This window comes from Balearica regulorum, chromosome 4, assembly GCF_011004875.1.
Source record: "Balearica regulorum gibbericeps isolate bBalReg1 chromosome 4, bBalReg1.pri, whole genome shotgun sequence".
In the NCBI taxonomy this organism is placed as follows: Eukaryota; Metazoa; Chordata; class Aves; order Gruiformes; family Gruidae; genus Balearica; species Balearica regulorum.
The window spans coordinates 43,104,840-43,124,698 of NC_046187.1; the positions used below are offsets into that span (position 1 = coordinate 43,104,840).

A 19,859-nucleotide genomic window follows, 5' to 3' on the forward strand; every position below is an offset into this window, starting at 1 on the left:
ATGTATTCCCCCATCATCTCCACAAGATAGCTCCCCCAGCACAGCAATAACATCGATGCCAGGGCCATGCACATAACCATTGTGTGTACCAGCATGCTCCCAAGTTCCTTCATCCTCCCCACAAAATAGCTCCCCCAGCACAGTAGGATAGTCAACACTAGGCCAAAGCACAGAGCAGCCATTGTTTGTATCAGCTTGTTCCTAAGTTTAGCAAAATAGAGATAAGTAGCACAGCTAACAAACCCCCTGACCTGCACAGGAGCTTGCAACTTAATAACTACTATAGCTGTATTACCCTTAATACTAAACTGCCCTTGTCAAGCCCCACGTTGGGCGCCAAAAAGGACTGTGGTGGGTTGACCCTGGCTGGGGGCCAGGTGCCCACCAGAGCTGCTCTATCACTCCCCTCTTCAGTAAGGCAGGGAGGGGAGAAAGGAAGATGGAAAAACAACCCCAAACCCGTGGGTCGAGATAAAGGCAGTTTAATGTAGCTAAAGCAAAAAGCCGCACGCGGAAGCAAAGCAAAAAGCAAAGATTATTCTCTACTTCCCATCAGCAGGCGATGTCCGGCCACTTCCTGGGAAGCAGAGCTTCAGTATGCATGCCCCTTACTCCAGAAGACAAATATTGTAAAAAAAACCAACGAATGCCCCTGCCCTGTTCCTCCCCCTAGTCTCAGTTTCTTACTGCTGAGCAGACGTCATATGGTATGGAATATCCCTTTGGTCAGTTTGGGTCAGCTGTCCTAGCTGTGTCCCCTCCCAAGATCTTGCCCACCCCCAGCCTGCTGCTGGAGAAAAAGAAATGTTGGAAAGACAGCCTTGATGTGTGCTGGTGCTGCTCAGTAGTAGCCAAAACACTGGTGTGTTATCAACAGTTTGCTAGCTACCAATACACAGCACAGCACCATGAGGGCTGCTGTGGGGAGAATTAACTCCATCTCAGCCAGACCCGATACAATCTCCCTGCCACCCTTTTCCACCCCTCGCCTCTGTGAATCACATAATTAAGAATTATCATTAAAATATACATTAAACACAAAAACTTCACAAACACTAATCACATTGACAAGGAAAAGAAAAAAGAATTCCGCACACCAAAATCAAAACAACACTATCACAACACCAAACAAGAGTGGACAATCTACATACAAAATCAACCTCTAATCCTTTCACCACTATAGCACTCTCAAGTTATGTTCAGTCAATGTTTTGCCTGTTACCTCTTCCAATTACTATCCTTATCTCGATTTTCTCGAGCCCCACGTTGGGCACCAAAAAAGACTGTGGTGGGTTGACCCTGGCTAAGGGCCAGGTGCCCACCAGAGCCGCTCTATCACTCCCCTCTTTCATTAGACAGGGGAGGAAAAGTACAACGAAAAGAAACTTACGGGTCGAGATAAGGACAGGGAGAGATCATTCACTAATTATTGTCACGAGCAAAACAGACTGAACTTAGAGAGGGAATTCATCTAATTTATTACTAAGCAAAACAGAGTAGAGGAATGAGAAATAAAATCAACTCTTAAAACACCTCCCCCCACCCCTCCCATCTTCCCGGGCTCAACTTCACTCCCGGCTTCAACCTCCGCCCCCCCTCAGCGGCACAGGGGGACGGGGAGTGGGGCTTACGGTCAGTTCATCACACGTTGTTTCTGCCGCTTCTTCCTCCTCAGGGGGAGGACTCCTCTCATCGTTCCCCTGCTCCAGCATGGAGTCCCTCTCACAGGAGAAGGTCCTTCACGAACTTCTCCAACGTGAGTCTCTCCCACGGGCTACAGTCTTTCATGAACTGCTCCAGCGTGGGTCTCTCCCACGGGGTACAGACCTTCCAGAGCAAACTGCTCCAGCATGGGGTCCCCCACAGAGTCACAAGTCCTGCCAGCAAACCTGCTCTGGCGTGGGGTCCTCCTCGAGCTGCAGGTGGAATCTCTACACCCCCTCATCCTTCCTCCATGGGCTACAGGGGGACAGCCTGCTTCACCATGGTCTTCACCACGGGCTGCAGGGGGATCTCTGCTCCAGTGCCTGGAGCACCTCCTGCCCCTCCTTCTGCACTGACCTTGGTGTCTGCAGAGTTTCTTACATCTTCTCACTCCTCTCTCTCCAGCTGCAAAAGCTCGCTCTCTAGCTGTTTTTTTCCCTTCTTAAATATGTTATCACAGAGGAGCTGATTGTCTTGGCCTTGGCCAGCGGTGGGTCTGTCTTGGAGCCGGCTGGCATTGGCTCTGTCAGACACAGGGGAAGCTTCTAGCAGCTTCTCACAGAAGCCACCCCTGTAGCCCCCCCACTACCAAAACCTTGCCACGCAAACCCAACACACTTTGCAAATGTGTGCATTCTTGGTTGTAGTAGAGTATGTAAGTAGATCATAGAAAAATGGCTAGACTTGTGCTCTAAGTAACATTTTGACATTATCGTGAATCAAATACAGGCTAGGTGGATAATTGGTCTGGCCCAGCAAAACATTTCTTGTGTTTTTATGTTAAAGTTGGTTGTTGCCTCCTTCTGAGCAGAGCTTGTAGTTTGAGACTTGTTTTGGACAGTGAAGGTATAGTTTGCTATACAGTAATGTTATACTAAGCTCTGCTTTTTATTTACACAGTTTCCTTCAACTTTTTTGTTAAACAGTAATTATTAAGAAAATTCAGAAAGCTTCTCCAAAAAGGATTATGACAATAAGTAAAACATAGTTTTATGCAAGTGGTTTGAAGACCTTTGTAGACATGTTGTTTAACTTAAAACAGAAGTATTAGCATATGGTCTGTTTTGTCCAGCTATCTTTGTGGGGGATGAAGGGAAGAAAAGAGCAGACAAAGCATTAGACTGTAATATAGAAAGTGTTGAACCAGACTGTAGAAGAAAATGAACATGATTAAGAACAGCTTCAGCTAGTACAAATCAAGAACCATTCAAGTTTTCATGTGCTGTGTCCCCACCCCCCCCCACCCCTGCTTTTTTCCTCCCAAATGAATTCCTGTGAATGGCATTAAAATCCCTTTCTTGTGTAGCACTGAAGCCTGTGAACATCTGCTTGGCTTTATTTCAGCTACAGTCATTTGTACCTCATAAACACAAGATGTTGCTGTTAAAACATAAAGGCTAGCTATATTTTTAAGGTACATATACATATGTTATTTATGAGAACAAAAATGTATTATTCTGTTCTTTAACATTCTGTCGTCTTGCTGTCAATGAATTTGTGTTTTAAAGGCAAAAATGTCACAGGTTAAACAAGTGGGACTTTTAGCTGCTGGATGTCAGCCATGGAACAAGGATGTATGTGCTGCTAGTGGGGACAGATTTGCCTATTGTGCTACCCTTGCTATTTATATTTATCAGGTAAGATCATTTTTATTTAACAGACTAGTTACATTTTTACATTGTTGTCTGTCTCACTTTGAACCCTTTCAATAAATGTTTCTACAATGCTTTTGGAAGTATGATTGCTGCTGAGAGGTGTTTATGTAAAGCTCAATCTTCCATTATTCCTTCCAAATTATTTTTTCTCCTTGTTACAACTAGTGCAAAAGATTGATGCAAACTTTATTTTGAAGTTGTGTCAAGAATTAGTCTGAGACAGACTCTCAATCCAGCAAACACTTGAGATGAAGTGCACTGATAGAAGAGTGGGTTCTGAGAGAGAAATGAAGCAATTCCATCGTTTCATTTGAAGCTGTAGTGTAACAGTAGTCTTTTGAAGTAGTTTAATCCACTGTGCAGACTTGTGGATTCAGTTGCCCACCTTTCTTTGGTTTGGAACAAGTTATTACTTTCTTCATTTCTGAACTGCTCAGCATGGTGGTCTTCTGAGGCTCGCAGTTACTATACGTCAACAAGTAACAAAAAAATAGAAATGCTGTGACGTGAAATTTTCAGACTGAGAAATATGTCAGGAAATAAAGAGTATGTTTATTTTAACTTCATGAGTTATACTGCTAGAAGGATCAAAATAAACAAAATTTACTGTGTCAGGTTTGGGCATTTTTTTTCTAATGGTACTAAGTGATTTAAGAAATGAGAAGTATTTCAAACTCATTTTCATATTCTGTCCTGTTTAACCCCTTGCAGATTACTGATTGATTATTACCATGCCTATAAATAAAGCATTTTAAGGTTGTGTTTGAGTACCTTTATTAATGGAATATAGTAGTTTATAAGTGAAAAGAGGATAGCCTGTTAATACTGGTTTGGCTAATTGAGTATTTAATGACTCTTCTGTCCAAGTCAAATGTATGAGAATTTAATTTATTGAGATGTGAGGTACTGACAATTGTTAAATCCACTATAAATTCATCTGTAAGTCTAATACTGTTATATGAACTATTCTCCAATCCAATAGTACTTAAAATGAGTTTATGAAATATGTATTTCTGAAATGAGTTTTACTTTTTGTTTAGCTGGATCACCAATACAATGAATTCAAGCTCCGGGCAATTATGTCTGAGCATAAGAAGACAATCACAGCCATATCTTGGTGTCCCCACAATCCTGACGTGTTTGCAAGTGCCAGTGCAGATAGCTTAGTTATTATTTGGAATGTGACTGAACAGAAAGTTGTGGCCAAGCTGGACAATACAAAAGGTATTTATTTCAGACATGGAGACCTATTTGGTCCGTACAGCTCTTTCATCGACTGGTATCAGAAATATTTGATATAGAGTAAATTCTCAGCAGTTTCCAAGTAGGCCAGAGGCTTAATAATCGCATAACACTATTCCTGTCAGATTTGTTACAGTTCATTTTAGAAAATAATGATAGTATGTTTGAGTAAATTGCTCTGAACCATCTAGTAATTGGTAAAGAAAGAAGTTATTCCTTTTTCTAAAGTATTCCACCAATTCAAGAATTTACTTTGCCATTGATGTCTGGTTGAGCAGGAAGAAACCCTAGTTTTTTTCATCACTGTATAAAAGGTTAAATAATTACATTTTAAACCTTGTGTGTTTTTATAACAACTTTACATAAGTGAAAACAAATAAAATGTAGCCTTCAACAGATTTAAGTATAAATTATTCGTGAATTTGAAAAACACTTTTTGTTTAAATACCCTAATGCTTGTCTACCTACATCTTCTCTCAGGACTTGAAACTGCTGGTTAGGAGAAGTTTAGAGGGTTCAAAGTCTGTGTTTGCCACCTGCCAGTTCTGATTCATGCCCTTCAGTCAAAACCAGTACCTGTATTTCTGTTCTTACAATCTCAGTCAGATGTCCTTGACTCCTACATTTGCATTCTTGGAAAACTGGTGCAACCCAAGAAGAGTCAGTATCTCTGGACTTTCTAAGACATTTTGGGACTCCCTACTCTGTTCTTTCCAGAACACTTAGGATACCTCTGAAAATCTTGCGTATCCTGCAAAAGGAATAAGGGGAGGGGGAAGACGTTGATTTGTTCAATTCTGAAAGGAATATTGTATCAGATTATGCATTCATATAAAAACTGGTACTTATTTTTTTCAATACAATCCTTGTTTAAAAAGCTACTTCAGCCAATGTCTATGTGTGAAAGAAGTGTTATTTTAAACTTTTTAAAAGCTAATTTACTTTTAGGATAATATGTTAAAACCTCCTATTCTGCTTTTACTTGCTTTGATGCTGCCATATCAAAGTGTCTAATAACAAATAGTTTGAATTTTCAGCTTGAGGAGTTTGTCTTACTGTCATTTATTCCTTCAGAGAGACACTATTAAATTATGAGAATAATGAGGGTTGGAGATGTTAAGGTCAAAACCCTTAAACTGGAATACATACAGTTAGGTGTTAGGCAATGGAAATAAAACTGTCATATATCCAGAAAGAAGCTCTCAAGAGTTCAGTTTGATTACAGAGCTAGCTTTCCAATTGTGTCACAAATATCTGCCTCTATTATATTTATCTCTAAATTTCATTGTGTTTTGCAAAAATAGACATCTTAAAGTTTTCAATATTTTACCAGCTTAGTTACAAAAAATTACAGTAAAACATAATGGTGAATGGAATTGTGAATGAATGAAAGTGTTGTTTACAGGATCAGACTTATCCTCTTTCATATGTGTGATTGTCTTTGGTACTAATGAAATCAAGTCTAGATATCATAAAATACAGCCCATCAAAGTAATATTAAAATAATTTGGGAAATAATTCTACTTCCTGCCTCTGGATAAGTATAGTTTACTTTTACACCATAAGATGTTTGCACAGTTGACTGAATTTCAGTCTGATCATTTTTATGTAGAAGAGTAATTATTTCTACAGTTTCTCAAGGCAAATGCTGATATTGGGTTGTGCAGTAATATACTGAATTTCATATCCTGGTTCTTATAAGGTTTACCTGTATGTTTCAGGAATTCCTGCGTCACTTAGCTGGTGCTGGAATGCAGGTGATGCGGTTGCATTTGTGTCTCACAGAGGTCCATTGTACATTTGGACTATCTCAGGACCTGACAGTGGGGTAACTGTACACAGAGAAGCACATAGTTTCTTGTCAGATATCAGCCTGTTTAGATGGCATCCAAAGAAAAAAGGAAAAGTAGTATTTGGACATACTGATGGAAGCCTATCTATTTTTCAGCCAGGTAAAAACTGATACGGTAAAGTTTTCATTTATATATCTCCTATTTTTGTTTCTGTATATGTGTGTAATTGTGCACTTTTTTCATTTAGAATTTATAATGTATGCACATATATAAAACTTGTTCTTAGTTCATAGTATTCCTACTTCTTCCATATCACAAAAATTTGTTTTCTTTAGACAAAAAGCGCAAAACATTTTCTTTATATCTTCTCCCTTTTGTGACCAAGATAACATTGCAATTTTCAACAAGTACAATAAACTGGTTTTTTTAGGGTACGGTAACAGCCATAATCTTCTACTGAACTATATTTCCCAGCAAGGTTGTTCTTCTGAATGGACGGACTTGAATCTTTCTCTTAGTCTCTTACTTTGCTTGCATTTGTTCTAGAGTCCTCTGCATTTTTGAACGTAGAACCTCTTGTCACACTTCACATTATCTTAATGATTCTATTCTGTCAAAGACTATATGGGAAAATACAAAGACAGGTATCTGTATTAGGTGGATTATTTAATTTTATTTTTTTTTTCTGGCTGCTACGTTTTCCTCCAGTAAAAACTGAATTTCGTCTTCGTAAGAAAAAATGTTCTTTAAATATTGTGTTGATTTTAAATAGCATTATGCAAAATTTTTTCTTCAGTTCACTCTACGAAGTTGTCAGTCTAGATGTCACAGAGATTAGATTACCTTGCTTCAGTAGCACTGACTGAATTATTATTGGCATTGGGAAAATAAAATCTGTTTTAATATGATAACCTCTAAATATGTATTGAACTGAGACTTTTCATGAATTTTATCTAGAATGATCACAGAATGGTAGAGGTTAGAAGGCACCTCCAGAGGTCATCTAGTCCAACCCCTCTGCTAAAGCAGGATCACCTAGAGCAGGTTGCACAGGATCATGTCCAGGTGTGTTTTGAATATCTCCAGAGAAGGAGACTCCACAACCTCTCTGGGCAGCCTGTTCCAGTGCTCGGTCACTCTCATAGTGAATGAATTTTTCCTCATGTTCAGGTGGAACTTCCTGTGTTCCAGTTTGTGTCTGTTACCCCTTGTGCTGTCACTGGGCACCACTGAAAAGAGTCTGGCCTCATTCTCTTGACACCCACCCTTTCATTATAAGCGTTGATGAGATCCCCTCTCAGTCTTCTCTTCTCCAGGCTAAACAGACCCAGCTGTCTCAGCCTTTCCTCATATGAGAGATACTCCAGTCCCCTGATCATCTTTGTAGCCCTCTGCTAATGTGTCCATTACTGTTAAGGAAAAAAACGACTGCATCAGCTTGAACTTGAGTTTAGATTCTCACACAAATTTTGTCCATCTCTGTATTTAGGATAGCTTTCATTATTATTGTAATATTATACATATTCATTCAGGTAATTTTAAAATAAAAAGAAATTAACCATAAAATTTCTTTCCTATTCTTAACTTATATAAGATTCTTGGTTTCCAACAGAGAAATAAGGAGTTGAAAGTTTATACACAGTTGGGTGAAAATATTTGTCAGAACTCTTTCATTGGAAATCCTGGATTTAAGTAGTGGAATTTACTTTTACTTAACAAATTCTTTAGAATTAAAAAAAAAAAAAATTGCACTTTGGCTTTTAAAAATGAGTTTTTCAGGCTTTTGTTTTTAAACTGTTTAGAATTTCACTTTCTCAAAATTACTCCAGCTGCCGTTCAAAGCCCAGACTTGCAGGCATTAAGAAATTTGAGTATTTTAATTCAAAAGATTCTACTCCAATGTTATTGTCTTAATTACAAGAATAATCATAACAACTTTGAAAGAATGCAGACTGTATTAGTTTTCTTTTAGCTTGCTTTCTTTATAGTATTAGAAAAAGACAAAGAATTTGTTTCAATAAAAACATAAATGTGTTTAAGAATAGATCACAAAAATGTTGGTGAACAGATAAATTCATTAAAATATGTTTCAAAATGAGGTAATACTGAAAAATAGATTGTATCATAAGATATACATACCATTACTGTAGTTAAATTTTCATAAATTGCTTCAATATGTATCTTAACATTTATATGTAATTGAAAATGTGGTTTTATCTGTTACCTATTTTTTTCAACTGCGTGTTTCTAGTTTACAATTTATAGTTGAAATTCACCTTATTTTTTTTAATTGTTAGCTTTTAAAAAATAACAATACTTAGAAGAAAGTGGTATCAGTAGGATGAATATAGGCCCTATATTTTTAAAAAAAGAGGGGGGGAGGAACACAAAAAATTAATACTTTTCAAGAATAGAAAGCTGATTTTTTACTTTTGAGATTCAAGTTCAGCCCTTATCTGCCTCATGTCAGAATGTGTACCATGCCTTGTCATTGGACCAGAACTTAGATTGTCACCAAGTGAAATCAATTAAAAAAAAATTTTAAAATCCTACTCCTAACTTTTAAAGGTTTCAGTCCTTTAGTAGGACAAATAAAATACTATCCTATAAAACACTATCTTGAGAGAACCTGACCATCCACAAATTCCTGTTAATTGCTTGAAAGTTCAGTGTGATTGACTCATTGAAGGCTCTAGTCTTTCTATTTAGGTGTGAGTCACTGCCACATAATGTGTAGGTGACAACTTTTTTTTCATTATCATTATCTACTTTTTCTCTTGTGGCTGTACTTTAATTAACTCCAGACTATCCATTAATGTAACAGAACATTTAGTGTGATGAAAAATATGCAAGGATTTAAGATTAGTAAGTATCCTATTTTTAAAGAAATACACTGTAGTCATGTAGAGCCGAGTGTTCTGTACTATTTTACCATTCATTTGTTCTCAAAGTAAGGAAAGCTTACTTAAATGACCTGTGACTCAGTTGCATGATTCACAGGGCTGATGTCTTTAATAGGAAATAAAATTTAACAGTTAAGGTTTCCATGAGTTTTGCTTCCGGACTCTTTTGTGAAGCACAGGTAAAATGGTATAGCTCCTAGATATCCATACTCCCTAACCAGCTGATTGTGCTTTCTTGGGACTGAAGTGTTTGAACATGACTGGCTTTGGTCACTTGAGGACTTGTTACCTTTAGTTCTTTTAAAGCTAACTGGAAAATGATAACTGAAAAATGACAATTCTGCTTTGTTGTCAGTTCCTCGTTTTCATTTGAATGTTAATTTTCATTCAACAAAAAAATCTGAACTGAAATGTAAGCCAGGGACATTGTTAAAGAAGGTGGGAATCCCAAACTCTTCAGCATTCTTTTCTTTTGGGTATGTATTGAAATAGCCGTTGTTCTACATCAGTCATTAAGGAGTATAGGTAGGTCTTGGCTTTTATTGTAATATGACAAATTAATTGTATTCTCCATTATCAAATTTTAAAATTATATTTGAAAACTGAGTAATGGAAGATGTCAGTTCAGTATTTCTAGAATAGGGGTAAAATGTTTGGTTTTTTTAATACAAGATCACAACTTCAGAAATACGGATCTATGTTGTTAATTATTCATTTGGACTGTACACTGTCTTACAAAACTAAGAGCCAGCTCTCCGTAAAAACAAAAAGTGGGAAATAAATATTATATTAAAAAATGTGGTTCTCAATAATATGGATCATCAAGCGAAATGTATCTTCTGTTATGCAGGTGTCAAATTAGATATTTAATGACCTCTTCTGGCTTCAAAATCTATGAATGCTTCATAATTGAACACATAGTTTTGAGGAAGAATAAAAGTCTAAAGGCAGTTCATAAACACTTTTTTTGACTGCTACTTTTTTTTTTCTAGTTCATACTGCCTTTATTTTGTATTTGCTGTGATATGCAGATTTACTTATGCTCAAATAACTTGTGTTTTAGGCTGTGCTACAGGCCTTTGCTCGTATAAATTGTTAGGGCAATATATATGATTTAATGTACTTTAGTGTAAAATTATGTTAATAAACCTGACAACTATTTCTATTTTCTGCTGTGTTAAAAAGAAAGTTGGATCTGGTAGAGCCAGCACTACTTTAAGTCAAATATTGCAAAGCCTGCTTCATCAGTTTCACTGGTGGAGGCAGTAGAGCAGGCTACTAAAAATTTCAGGGAGACACAAAAATGTTTGCAAACCTTGTAACTATGGAAAAGATTTACTTGATTTCATTTTGAAATAGTCTGTTTTCTTGTGCTCTTAAAGGTTCTAAAAATCAGAAACATGTCTTAAGACCAGAGTCTCTTGAAGGAACAGATGAAGAGGATCCAGTTACAGCACTGGAGTGGGACCCTCTGTCAACCGACTACCTTCTTGTCGCTAATTTACATAATGGTATTCGACTAGTTGATTCTGAATCTCTGTCCTGTATCACTACTTTTCATTTTCCCAGTGCAGCAGCATCTGTTCAGTGTTTAGCCTGGGTTTCTAGTGCACCTGGAATGTTTATAACTGGAGGTAAGCCTTTTATTTCCTGATTTATACAAAGGTAATAAATATAGAACTGAGTCTTCAAAATTGATACTTCAAGTTTGATCTTTGTTTCTTAATATCGCTACAAATAAAAGCATACATGCATTGTACAATAATAACCCAACATAAAACTACAGAGAAGAACAGAAAACTGCACTGAGCAGTTTTTCTTATTTTGTGTTTGTTTGCTACATAAACAAATGACTTCATATTTTTTTTATACTAAATATTTTCCTCATGCACACTTTAGCAACAAATATGAGAGTTACTTTGGAAATAGGAATAAAAGTGCATTGTACTAGTGAATGTCACTTCTTGCTCCCCAGCTTTTCTTTTTCTATTTTTAGAAGGATTTAAAAAAAAAAAAATCCATTTCCTGCCTCTCTTCTACACCAGAGATGTTAGTGCTTAGGTTGAAGAACTAATGAATAAGGAAAATGAGACTGTGAGAATATTATGTAGTGAGACAGGTTCCATAGAGTTTATCTACTGAAGTTGAAATAACTAATTATAATCATCATTGTTCATAATAATGATACTACCATGGAGATGACAGTGCCTGCTTATAAAATTCTTCCTAGGATTCTAAGTTTAATTCATTGTAGTATTTTTGTTTAAATCAGTCCTTAAACTGCGTACCTCTGTGTACAGTATAAAGAGAATAATAAATCAAAGAAATAGTTTTGTATGTTGTTTTTTGTCTTTTTTTTTAAACCTCAGATTCTCAGGTTGGTGTGTTACGTATTTGGAATGTTTCACGTACAACACCTATAGATAATTTTAAATTGAAGAAAACTGGTTTCCATGGTTTGCATGTGCTAAATTCTCCTCCAAAAAAAAAGTGTAAGTGTAATTTTTATTGTTATTCACTGCAGTGCCTGCAAGTTAAGAAAATCTTTTTTGTGAATATTGTTATATCCGAGTCAATCTGTCTAAGTTTGTATCGGCTCTATAGTTCTTAATTAAACAAAGTACCCTCTGGTGCTGGTGGACTAGACAAATGTGTAAAGGATTAAGCACCTATTAACGTCCTTCCTTAGCAGGCCATGTTTCATACAGGAATTCTCCATTTCTTTTGTTTTTAATTTCATTGGAATACAGAGCATTTACTCTTTATAATTGTTACTTATTATTAAATGAAAAAATAAAAAATAATCTTACCTGTTTGTATGTTTTGATTTATTTTATTAAGCATGTTCATCACAGAATCCTACTAAAAATCACCATACATCCTCAACAAGTGAGGCTGTTCCTCCTCCAACTTTAACCCAAAACCAAGCATTTTCTCTTCCTCCTGGTCATGCTGTCTGTTGCTTCATGGATGGTGGAGTGGGGCTTTATGACATGGGAGCCAGAAAGTGGAATTTCCTTAGAGATTTGGTACGTTTCATCTCTGTTTTTGGAATGGGAGTTTATTTGGCTTATACACTTTCTTCCAACAGCAAAAAATGGAGAATGAAGTCTTCTCAGCACTGTAAAACAGTTTCTGTCATTAAAAAGAGTCTACATTTCCAGGGAAAAAAAACGACAGTTCTGAAGTTGAAAGTAATTTTTTATTGCAAAAGACTGAATCCTGTAGGAAGTAGTCTGGCAGTTTTCATTCAGAAATAAAGTTTATTTGTTTTGGTTTTTAACTGAAATTTTAATTTTATGGCCTTCTCAGAAATATTATCTGGAAGGCTTTATATAATCCAGAATAAAAGTTCTAGTCAAATCAGAGAGGAAAATATATGCAACTCGGATGGTTAGGTCATTCAGTTTAAAATGACAAAAACCGAATTATTAAGCCTTCTTTGAAGCAGAAATTCAAAAGTGGGTTTATCATGTATTAGGTGAGCCTCATCTTCACTGGGCTTTTGGTTGTTCTTGAGGATTTTTCTCTTTACCTCTTTTGCCTTTGCCTTTTCATTGGAAAAACTTGAATAATTTTCATCTCTACTCCACACATGTTTGAATAGAGGCTGCTGGTTGGTGTTCTCCTTCCATTTTTAATGGTTTTGGTCCTGTAAAGCAACTGAGGCTAAAAAAAAAAAAAAAAAAAAATCTTGCATGTTATCTATTTCTCATGTGTGTCAAGTTAAATTCTACAAATGCATCTCTTAGAAAACAAGAAATTGACACGTGAAATTTTCTAATGGATTGAAGTTTAAACTGCAGTAGAACATAGACTGTATTTAAGACATAGAAAGCTCAATGGAATACTAGAAAACTCATAGAACATTATAATATACAAAGCTTTATTTTTTTTAAGTCATATACTTTTTACCCTAAAGGTTAAAATTATTTCTGTTTTAAAAAATTAATTTTTCTTGGTTTTTTTTTTTTTTTTAGCTTTTTAAATTCTGTGTTTTAGCAACTTGGTTCCAATGGGAAATGATAACAAGTCCCTGGCATTGCATCACCCTGTTGTTTCAGGGCAGAATTTTTCTGTCTTTATTAATGATCTATGAAAAGGAGCAGTGTTATAGTCCAAGCTATTTTATGCCTTTGAATTTTAACTGATGAGCCAGGTTTTTTGGAACTCATAATTTGTCTGACAGGTTATAATACAATGTAATATAGAGTTTGAGCTAGAGTTGGACTTCGGAAACAAAGCAAATATAATAAAAATGGATTAAATATTTGTTTCATTTAAGGGACATGTTGAGACCATCTTTGATTGCAAATTCAAACCTGATAACCCTGATCTTCTTGCTACAGCTTCATTTGATGGCACAATAAAAGTTTGGGACATAAATACTTTAACAGCGGTTTACACATCTCCTGGTAATGAGGGGGTTATTTATTCCCTTTCTTGGGCTCCAGGTAAGATTGCTTTAGGTCTAAATGTTCTTTGAATTAGCATTGACTAGCAGCAATTTGTGTTATAAAAGTATTAGTTTTAGCTAGATGGGTATCTTGTAAGATCTAAACACAACTGAACTATTATCTGTGAAACCTGCAGAATTCAGTGCCTCAAACCTTGTTGAGGCTCACTCTTATGAGGAATGATCTCAATATTTCATACTGAGTCAGAATGGAGGGAGGAAAATCTCCGGAGCCTTTTTAGCATTACATTATGCACATGATGAAAGGCTTTCTTTGCATGGGAAGCAGCTGGTTAAAGGAATTCAGGTTCTGTTTTGTGCTGAAAAAGTGGAACGTATGTGTTTAGATCTTTCCCTCCCTTCTTTGTGTAAGATTCTAATCACTGAAGAGCTCTGCTTTTATTTTATTAGAATAGGGAGGACTTTTTGTGCAAAGCATCTACTTTTTCTTAGAGAAGTCAGTGAAGTCAGTGGGAATTTTTCATCTTAAAACTGTTCTGCAAGCCACTTAGGTGAACCTGGGAGTCTGTTTCTAATAATTACTAATGTCAATAGTTGATGATAGGTAGGCTTTCTTGTTGTGTTTTAATTCTTTGCACAGCAGATGCCTTTTTAAAAAAGTGTAAACAATTTAGCTCACTGCCTTTCTCTCCTATGCTTCAAAACTTTAAGAAATAATGGCTGACAGGAAAAAAATACTGCGATGGGAAGCTTCATGTAGTTTACATATGTGAAATGAATTTACACTTTTTAAATTTCATTTTCATTTTCATTTCATTTCTTGCAACTTGTTCCTCTTCAAGGGTAATTGATCTTGCTATTTGGAAGCAATATGAAATACTGTGTTTTCTCTCATGTTATTTTGTTTTGAATTTTAAATTCAGTTTGTAGTAGTATCTCACATTGAGAGAACAGTTCACTGGAGGGGTGCTTTTCAAGTCTTGCATTCTGATTTTTTTTTTAAAGTAAGTTTTAAGCTAATTGGAAGCATATGCTTCAACTTCAGTTCCTTACCATTGTGTCCAAAAGTTCCTGTCAATCCCAGACAGAACTTCTTCTGCTTGTTTCACATCCCTTACTCCTAGAGAGTTCTCCACCTTGTACTATCATTTATCTTCATTCCTAATATATAATCCAATTCATGCCACCATTTGTATTTGCATGTGGTCTCAAAAGACCTTTGAATGTAGTGATTATTGGGTTTTTTTTTCTTTTTTTTCTTTTTCTCACTATCATTCTCTTACCTGAATCTCTTTCCATCTCATATATGTCCCTTCTAGGCTCCTGCTGCATTGATTTCTTTTTCCACATCTGGAGTGTCATATAAAATCACAGTCAAAACTTATATATAAATGTGCCATACAGCTATGTAGGAAAAGTATAGCTATATTGAGTTAGATGGTCACTGTGGTAAGGAGAATTTGCTGGCTTTTGGATTAGATGTGAATTCAATTTTCAGGTTTTCACTATGGAGTCATATATTCAGCTTTTCTGCCCTGTAGAGTATGGTTACAGATTCAAGTACGTTCTTGATGGCTTAGGTGATGCAGTGGTGCAAAATTAAGAAAACAACTACTGTTATATGTTCTCTCATGTTCTTCCTGATTTGTCTTCGTATGTAGGGAACTTTAAAAGAAAATGCTCTAGTTGCTACAAATTTGAGCTTGAAATATTGAAATTGTATCTCTTTCAGTGTGAGTCATATGCATCATGGACATTATTTTCTTGTCACCTTAACTGCTAGACTTTCAGCAGGCATTGACAATATGTTTTATAAAAATACAACTTTTATTTTACCCGTTCCTCAAAACAGGAACGTAGAAAAGCAGGTCAGGCTTTTGTTGAAGTTGGTATTTGTGACTTAGTATCAAATGCTGGCCTTAAGCTATGAAAAACTCTTATGTGCCACTGATGTTTTCTGTTTATATTGCATCTCTTGAATTTAAAGTAGAAACGTGTTAGTCAAAGAATATTGTGATCTTATTGTGAGATCTTACAAATATCTTTCTCTAAAGGAGATCTGAACTGCATAGCAGGTGCAACATCCAGAAATGGTGGCTTCATCTGGGATGTCCCAAAAGGCAAAATGATAACCAGATTCAGTGAGGTAAGATGAGTTTACTATTTTTTTTGTCTATGTGAAATATAAGTTAGTTGTTCCCTCTAGTACCAATAAATAAAGATGAGTCTAAGTTCATATGTTTTTAAAAGGTGCTATGATAAAGAATTATGTGGGTGCCAATTTATCTCTGAGGCAGAAGTACTTTTACTTCCTCAGACTGGGTTTGTGACACGATAATGGTGAAACTCCAGATGGTCTCCGTTATCTTAAAATTGGTCCTGTAGTGATACACAGCAAAAGCATAGCTGATACTTTCTTAAACATGTAAAGGTATATGGACATATAGACTTCAAACTGGGTACCAAAGTGTAAAATGATGTTCTGTATTTTCAAATATATGGCCCAGAAAAAATTTTCAGTCCCTAAAGTCTAGACCAATACAGCTCCATTTTGCAGCACAATAAACAGTGTGCCTTATTTAGAATCTTGCCTTGTAGTACCTGAAATCTCTACAAGCGCTTGCAAGTCCTGAAACAGTAGCATAATTGTTATTGGCAGAAGGAGCGGTTTAATACTGTGGTGTAGTATTCTATACTATTTTGTGTATTCTTCATATGTAGCTGTAATCTTCAGATTATACAGACATAATTAACTATGGCATCTGCATCAGAGGACAAAGGACGCTCTTTAAGAAGACAGAGATGAGGGGGGGGGTGCAGCACAGAAAACAAATATACATACATCCTTTCAAGAGTTCCTGAGTTCTAATGCTCAGAAGATTTGCACTTCTGCTACTAAACATCTTTTCTCAAACACTTGTCCTGATACACATACCACTTAAATTTTCACATACCATAAATACAATTATTCATGCCCACTACCTTTTTTATTCCAACAAGTAGCTAACCTTTACTCAAGGTTCAGGTTCATATACTTATGGGTTGCTCATTCTTCAATTTAACCCAGTTTTGTCTCTTGGATCCTGGAGAGTATGGCATTTTACTGTCTCTCTGTTCAGTCCCAATTTTTTGGACTTGGATTCTCAGGTATCCTAGCTATATTGAGGACTCATTATAATGTGGTTTTGTACAGTATACTTCATTGGGAGAAAAGGGCTGAAGCCCATAGGAGAATAAAATAAAGGAGTCAATAGATGAGAGAAAAAAGAGGTGAATTATTTCTTATTGATAGGTATTTTGCATTTTTTGAAGCATGGAAAGAATGGAATCTTCTGCATTGCCTGGAGTCATAAAGATTCCAAAAGAATAGCAACCTGCAGCGGTGATGGATTTTGGTGAGTGTTATTGGAAGAAAAAAAATAATTGGTAAATCCACTTCTCAAGTCAGTAAATTTTGACAGTACCATCAATGATTAATTTTAAAGCTATTCTTACTAGATGATATTAATCTCCTGTATTTTTTAGGATATATTCTTCATGATTTAAGAAAAAAAATAAAGGAAGTGTTTGCAAAAGGAATAGTGTCTGAGACACTCTGATAGTGAAATTGAACAATGATTTTTATGTGGCCAAGAGTATTCTTCTAGGTTTCTTATCTGTGGATATGGAAGACAGTTTTCAAAAGCTATCCCACTGTACTTGTCTTAATTTTTATTTATTTCTTTAAGTTTGTTGTTTCAAGGACTAGGAATCACTATTTTAGAACAGAGCAATTGTAATTGTACTATCATAGAAGTATAATAGTTTATTTGTAAAAACTTGCAAATGCCCATTGAGAACAAATTTGCATGTATTGTGTTCCAGTACATTTTAAAAACCTTGCTCATTCTTTTCCTTTGCTACCTGTTATTTCAGTTCAAATAACACGAGCATGAATTTCAGAAAACAATCAATCAAATTTTTATTTTTTTTTTAATCCCTAAAGATCTGTTTGTACTTTAAAGCCATAGCTACAACTTAGATTTTGGGCTGTGAGGATTCTTTCAGGGAGGGGGGCACCACAGTGGGCATCTTGACAGCCCCTCTGAAGGAACATGGACTCTGAAGTCCAATTAAATGTTTTGTTGGGAAATATACAGTTAGCCTTGTAGTTGAGGAGCTGTGGGAATAAAGATTTATCATTTTTTTTCTGTATACTTTTTTTTACTATCTATCATCTGGCTTATTTGCACAGAGTCAAATGACTTTTGGATAGCCTACTCAGAATGCTTTTTTCCTTATAATATTATATTGTAATTGATTTTAGTATTATTCGAACCATTGATGGCAAGGTTCTTCACAAGTACAAACATCCAGCTGCAGTGTTTGGCTGTGATTGGAGTCAAAACAACAAGTAAGTGAAAATTAGCCAATAGAATTGATAATATTTACTATTCAAATTGATTACCAATAAAGTAACACAAAATTATTTATAATGTGATATTTACTGTGATATTAGAGCACTGAAATTGTTTCTGTTCCACAGTAGGATATGTCTTTACCAGCTCTATATTCCCAGTAGTATGCTTCATTGCCCAGCATGTCAATGTGTTGAGTAGGACAAGGACTACTTAACTTTCAAAAGAGGATCTTTTCATATTGATGGGAGGGGAAAAAAAAAAATATCTGGCTAACTATATAATGGGTATTGGGGGGGGGGGGGGAAGCAAACATTCAATACCAGGGAAGGGGGGTTTAGATTAGCTTCCTTCTAATGACTGATAAGCTACAGATAAAGCAGGCAACTAAATACACTGTGATATATATTAATTTTGCAGATAATTCCTAATAACATGAGAACTTTTTGTCACAAAATAATTATACAGCACTTCAAACTATTAATAGTCGTGTTGGGTATTTGTTCAGACTGTAGTGCAAATGCCATTCCCTGTTGTGACTAATGGATCTTTATCAGTTTTTTTCTGATTTAGTGCATTTAATTAGTTTATCAATAATTGCATCATAAAGAGATAAATGAGAAGCAAAAATAACATATTTTTAAATTACATTGCAAAATACACATCATATTTATCTTTAAACTAAAAAACCATAAATACTTTTGATTCCAGTGACCAAAGATTTTACTACTTTTATTTTGCAGAGATATGATAGCTACTGGTTGTGAGGATAAAAATGTCCGTGTTTACTACTTGGCAACCAGCTCAGATCAGCCACTGAAAGTTTTTACAGGGCATACTGCAAAGGTGTTTCATGTACGGTGGTCTCCCCTGAGAGAAGGAATCCTCTGCAGTGGCTCTGATGATGGGTGTGTATTTCTGAACTATTAGACAACTTAAAATCTCAAGTAGGACTAACACAGAAACTTAAGATCTTTAGTTATACTGGTGCTGGCACCTTCAAAAACTGTGAATAATATAATAAGCTAAATCTCTGCCTTGTTGAGATTCAGACTGTAACTTTGTTGTTAGCTTAATACAGTATTTATGCAGGAGGATAATTATCTAAAATTGTCACAACTGCTATAGCAATACAACTTTCCAAATGCTTTCCCAAGAGTAGAGTCAGAGACTGATACCTGTTACTCCCAGGAGTGATACAAGGTGGATACCACATGCTTACATTATGTCTAAAGATATGGGCATAAGTCCTGCTCTTATTTGATGTCTTTCAAGAGTATAATTAAGTAGAATCTGTGGAGATTTTTAATGGGTGCTTCTGTTTTGTTGGGTTTGATGACATTTTGGGGGGGGCATTGGCTCCAACCTCTTCTATTACGACTTCTATAAACGTATTGCAAATAAACATTCTGATAAATTTGAAGCTTAGAATATTGCTGAAGAGAGAATCATATTTCAGTAGGTGATTTGATGGACATAGGTCTCTTTTATCCTGTTTCAGTACTGTTCGAATATGGGATTATACACAGGATACTTGTATAAATGTTCTTAGTGGACATACAGCTCCAGTACGGGGACTGATGTGGAATCCTGAAATTCCTTACCTTCTAATATCTGGCAGTTGGGACTATACAATTCGAGTCTGGGACACAAGAGATGGAACATGTTTGGACACAGTTTATGACCATGGTGCAGATGTATATGGTAATACTTTTTTTTCCTGTATTGAAATGCATTTTTAAATTATT

The 19,859-nt window shown here is 35.8% G+C and overlaps 1 protein-coding gene across 3 annotated transcripts in view; it reads left to right on the top strand.

Moving 5' to 3' along the window:
- WDR17 (WD repeat domain 17) overlaps window positions 1-19,859 on the top strand; it is a 66,002-nt gene that overhangs the window by 26,997 nt on the left and 19,146 nt on the right. For all 3 annotated transcript variants that reach the window (XM_075751910.1, XM_075751908.1, XM_075751909.1), the window contains 12 exons: window positions 3,213-3,341; window positions 4,400-4,583; window positions 6,323-6,553; window positions 10,680-10,931; window positions 11,667-11,789; window positions 12,139-12,326; window positions 13,583-13,751; window positions 15,769-15,860; window positions 17,027-17,109; window positions 18,021-18,107; window positions 18,855-19,019; window positions 19,613-19,815. In XM_075751910.1, coding sequence (XP_075608025.1) covers window positions 3,219-3,341; window positions 4,400-4,583; window positions 6,323-6,553; window positions 10,680-10,931; window positions 11,667-11,789; window positions 12,139-12,326; window positions 13,583-13,751; window positions 15,769-15,860; window positions 17,027-17,109; window positions 18,021-18,107; window positions 18,855-19,019; window positions 19,613-19,815 — 1,900 coding nt within the window. In that variant the 5' untranslated portion in view covers window positions 3,213-3,218. The remainder of the gene's footprint in view (window positions 1-3,212; window positions 3,342-4,399; window positions 4,584-6,322; window positions 6,554-10,679; window positions 10,932-11,666; window positions 11,790-12,138; window positions 12,327-13,582; window positions 13,752-15,768; window positions 15,861-17,026; window positions 17,110-18,020; window positions 18,108-18,854; window positions 19,020-19,612; window positions 19,816-19,859) is intronic.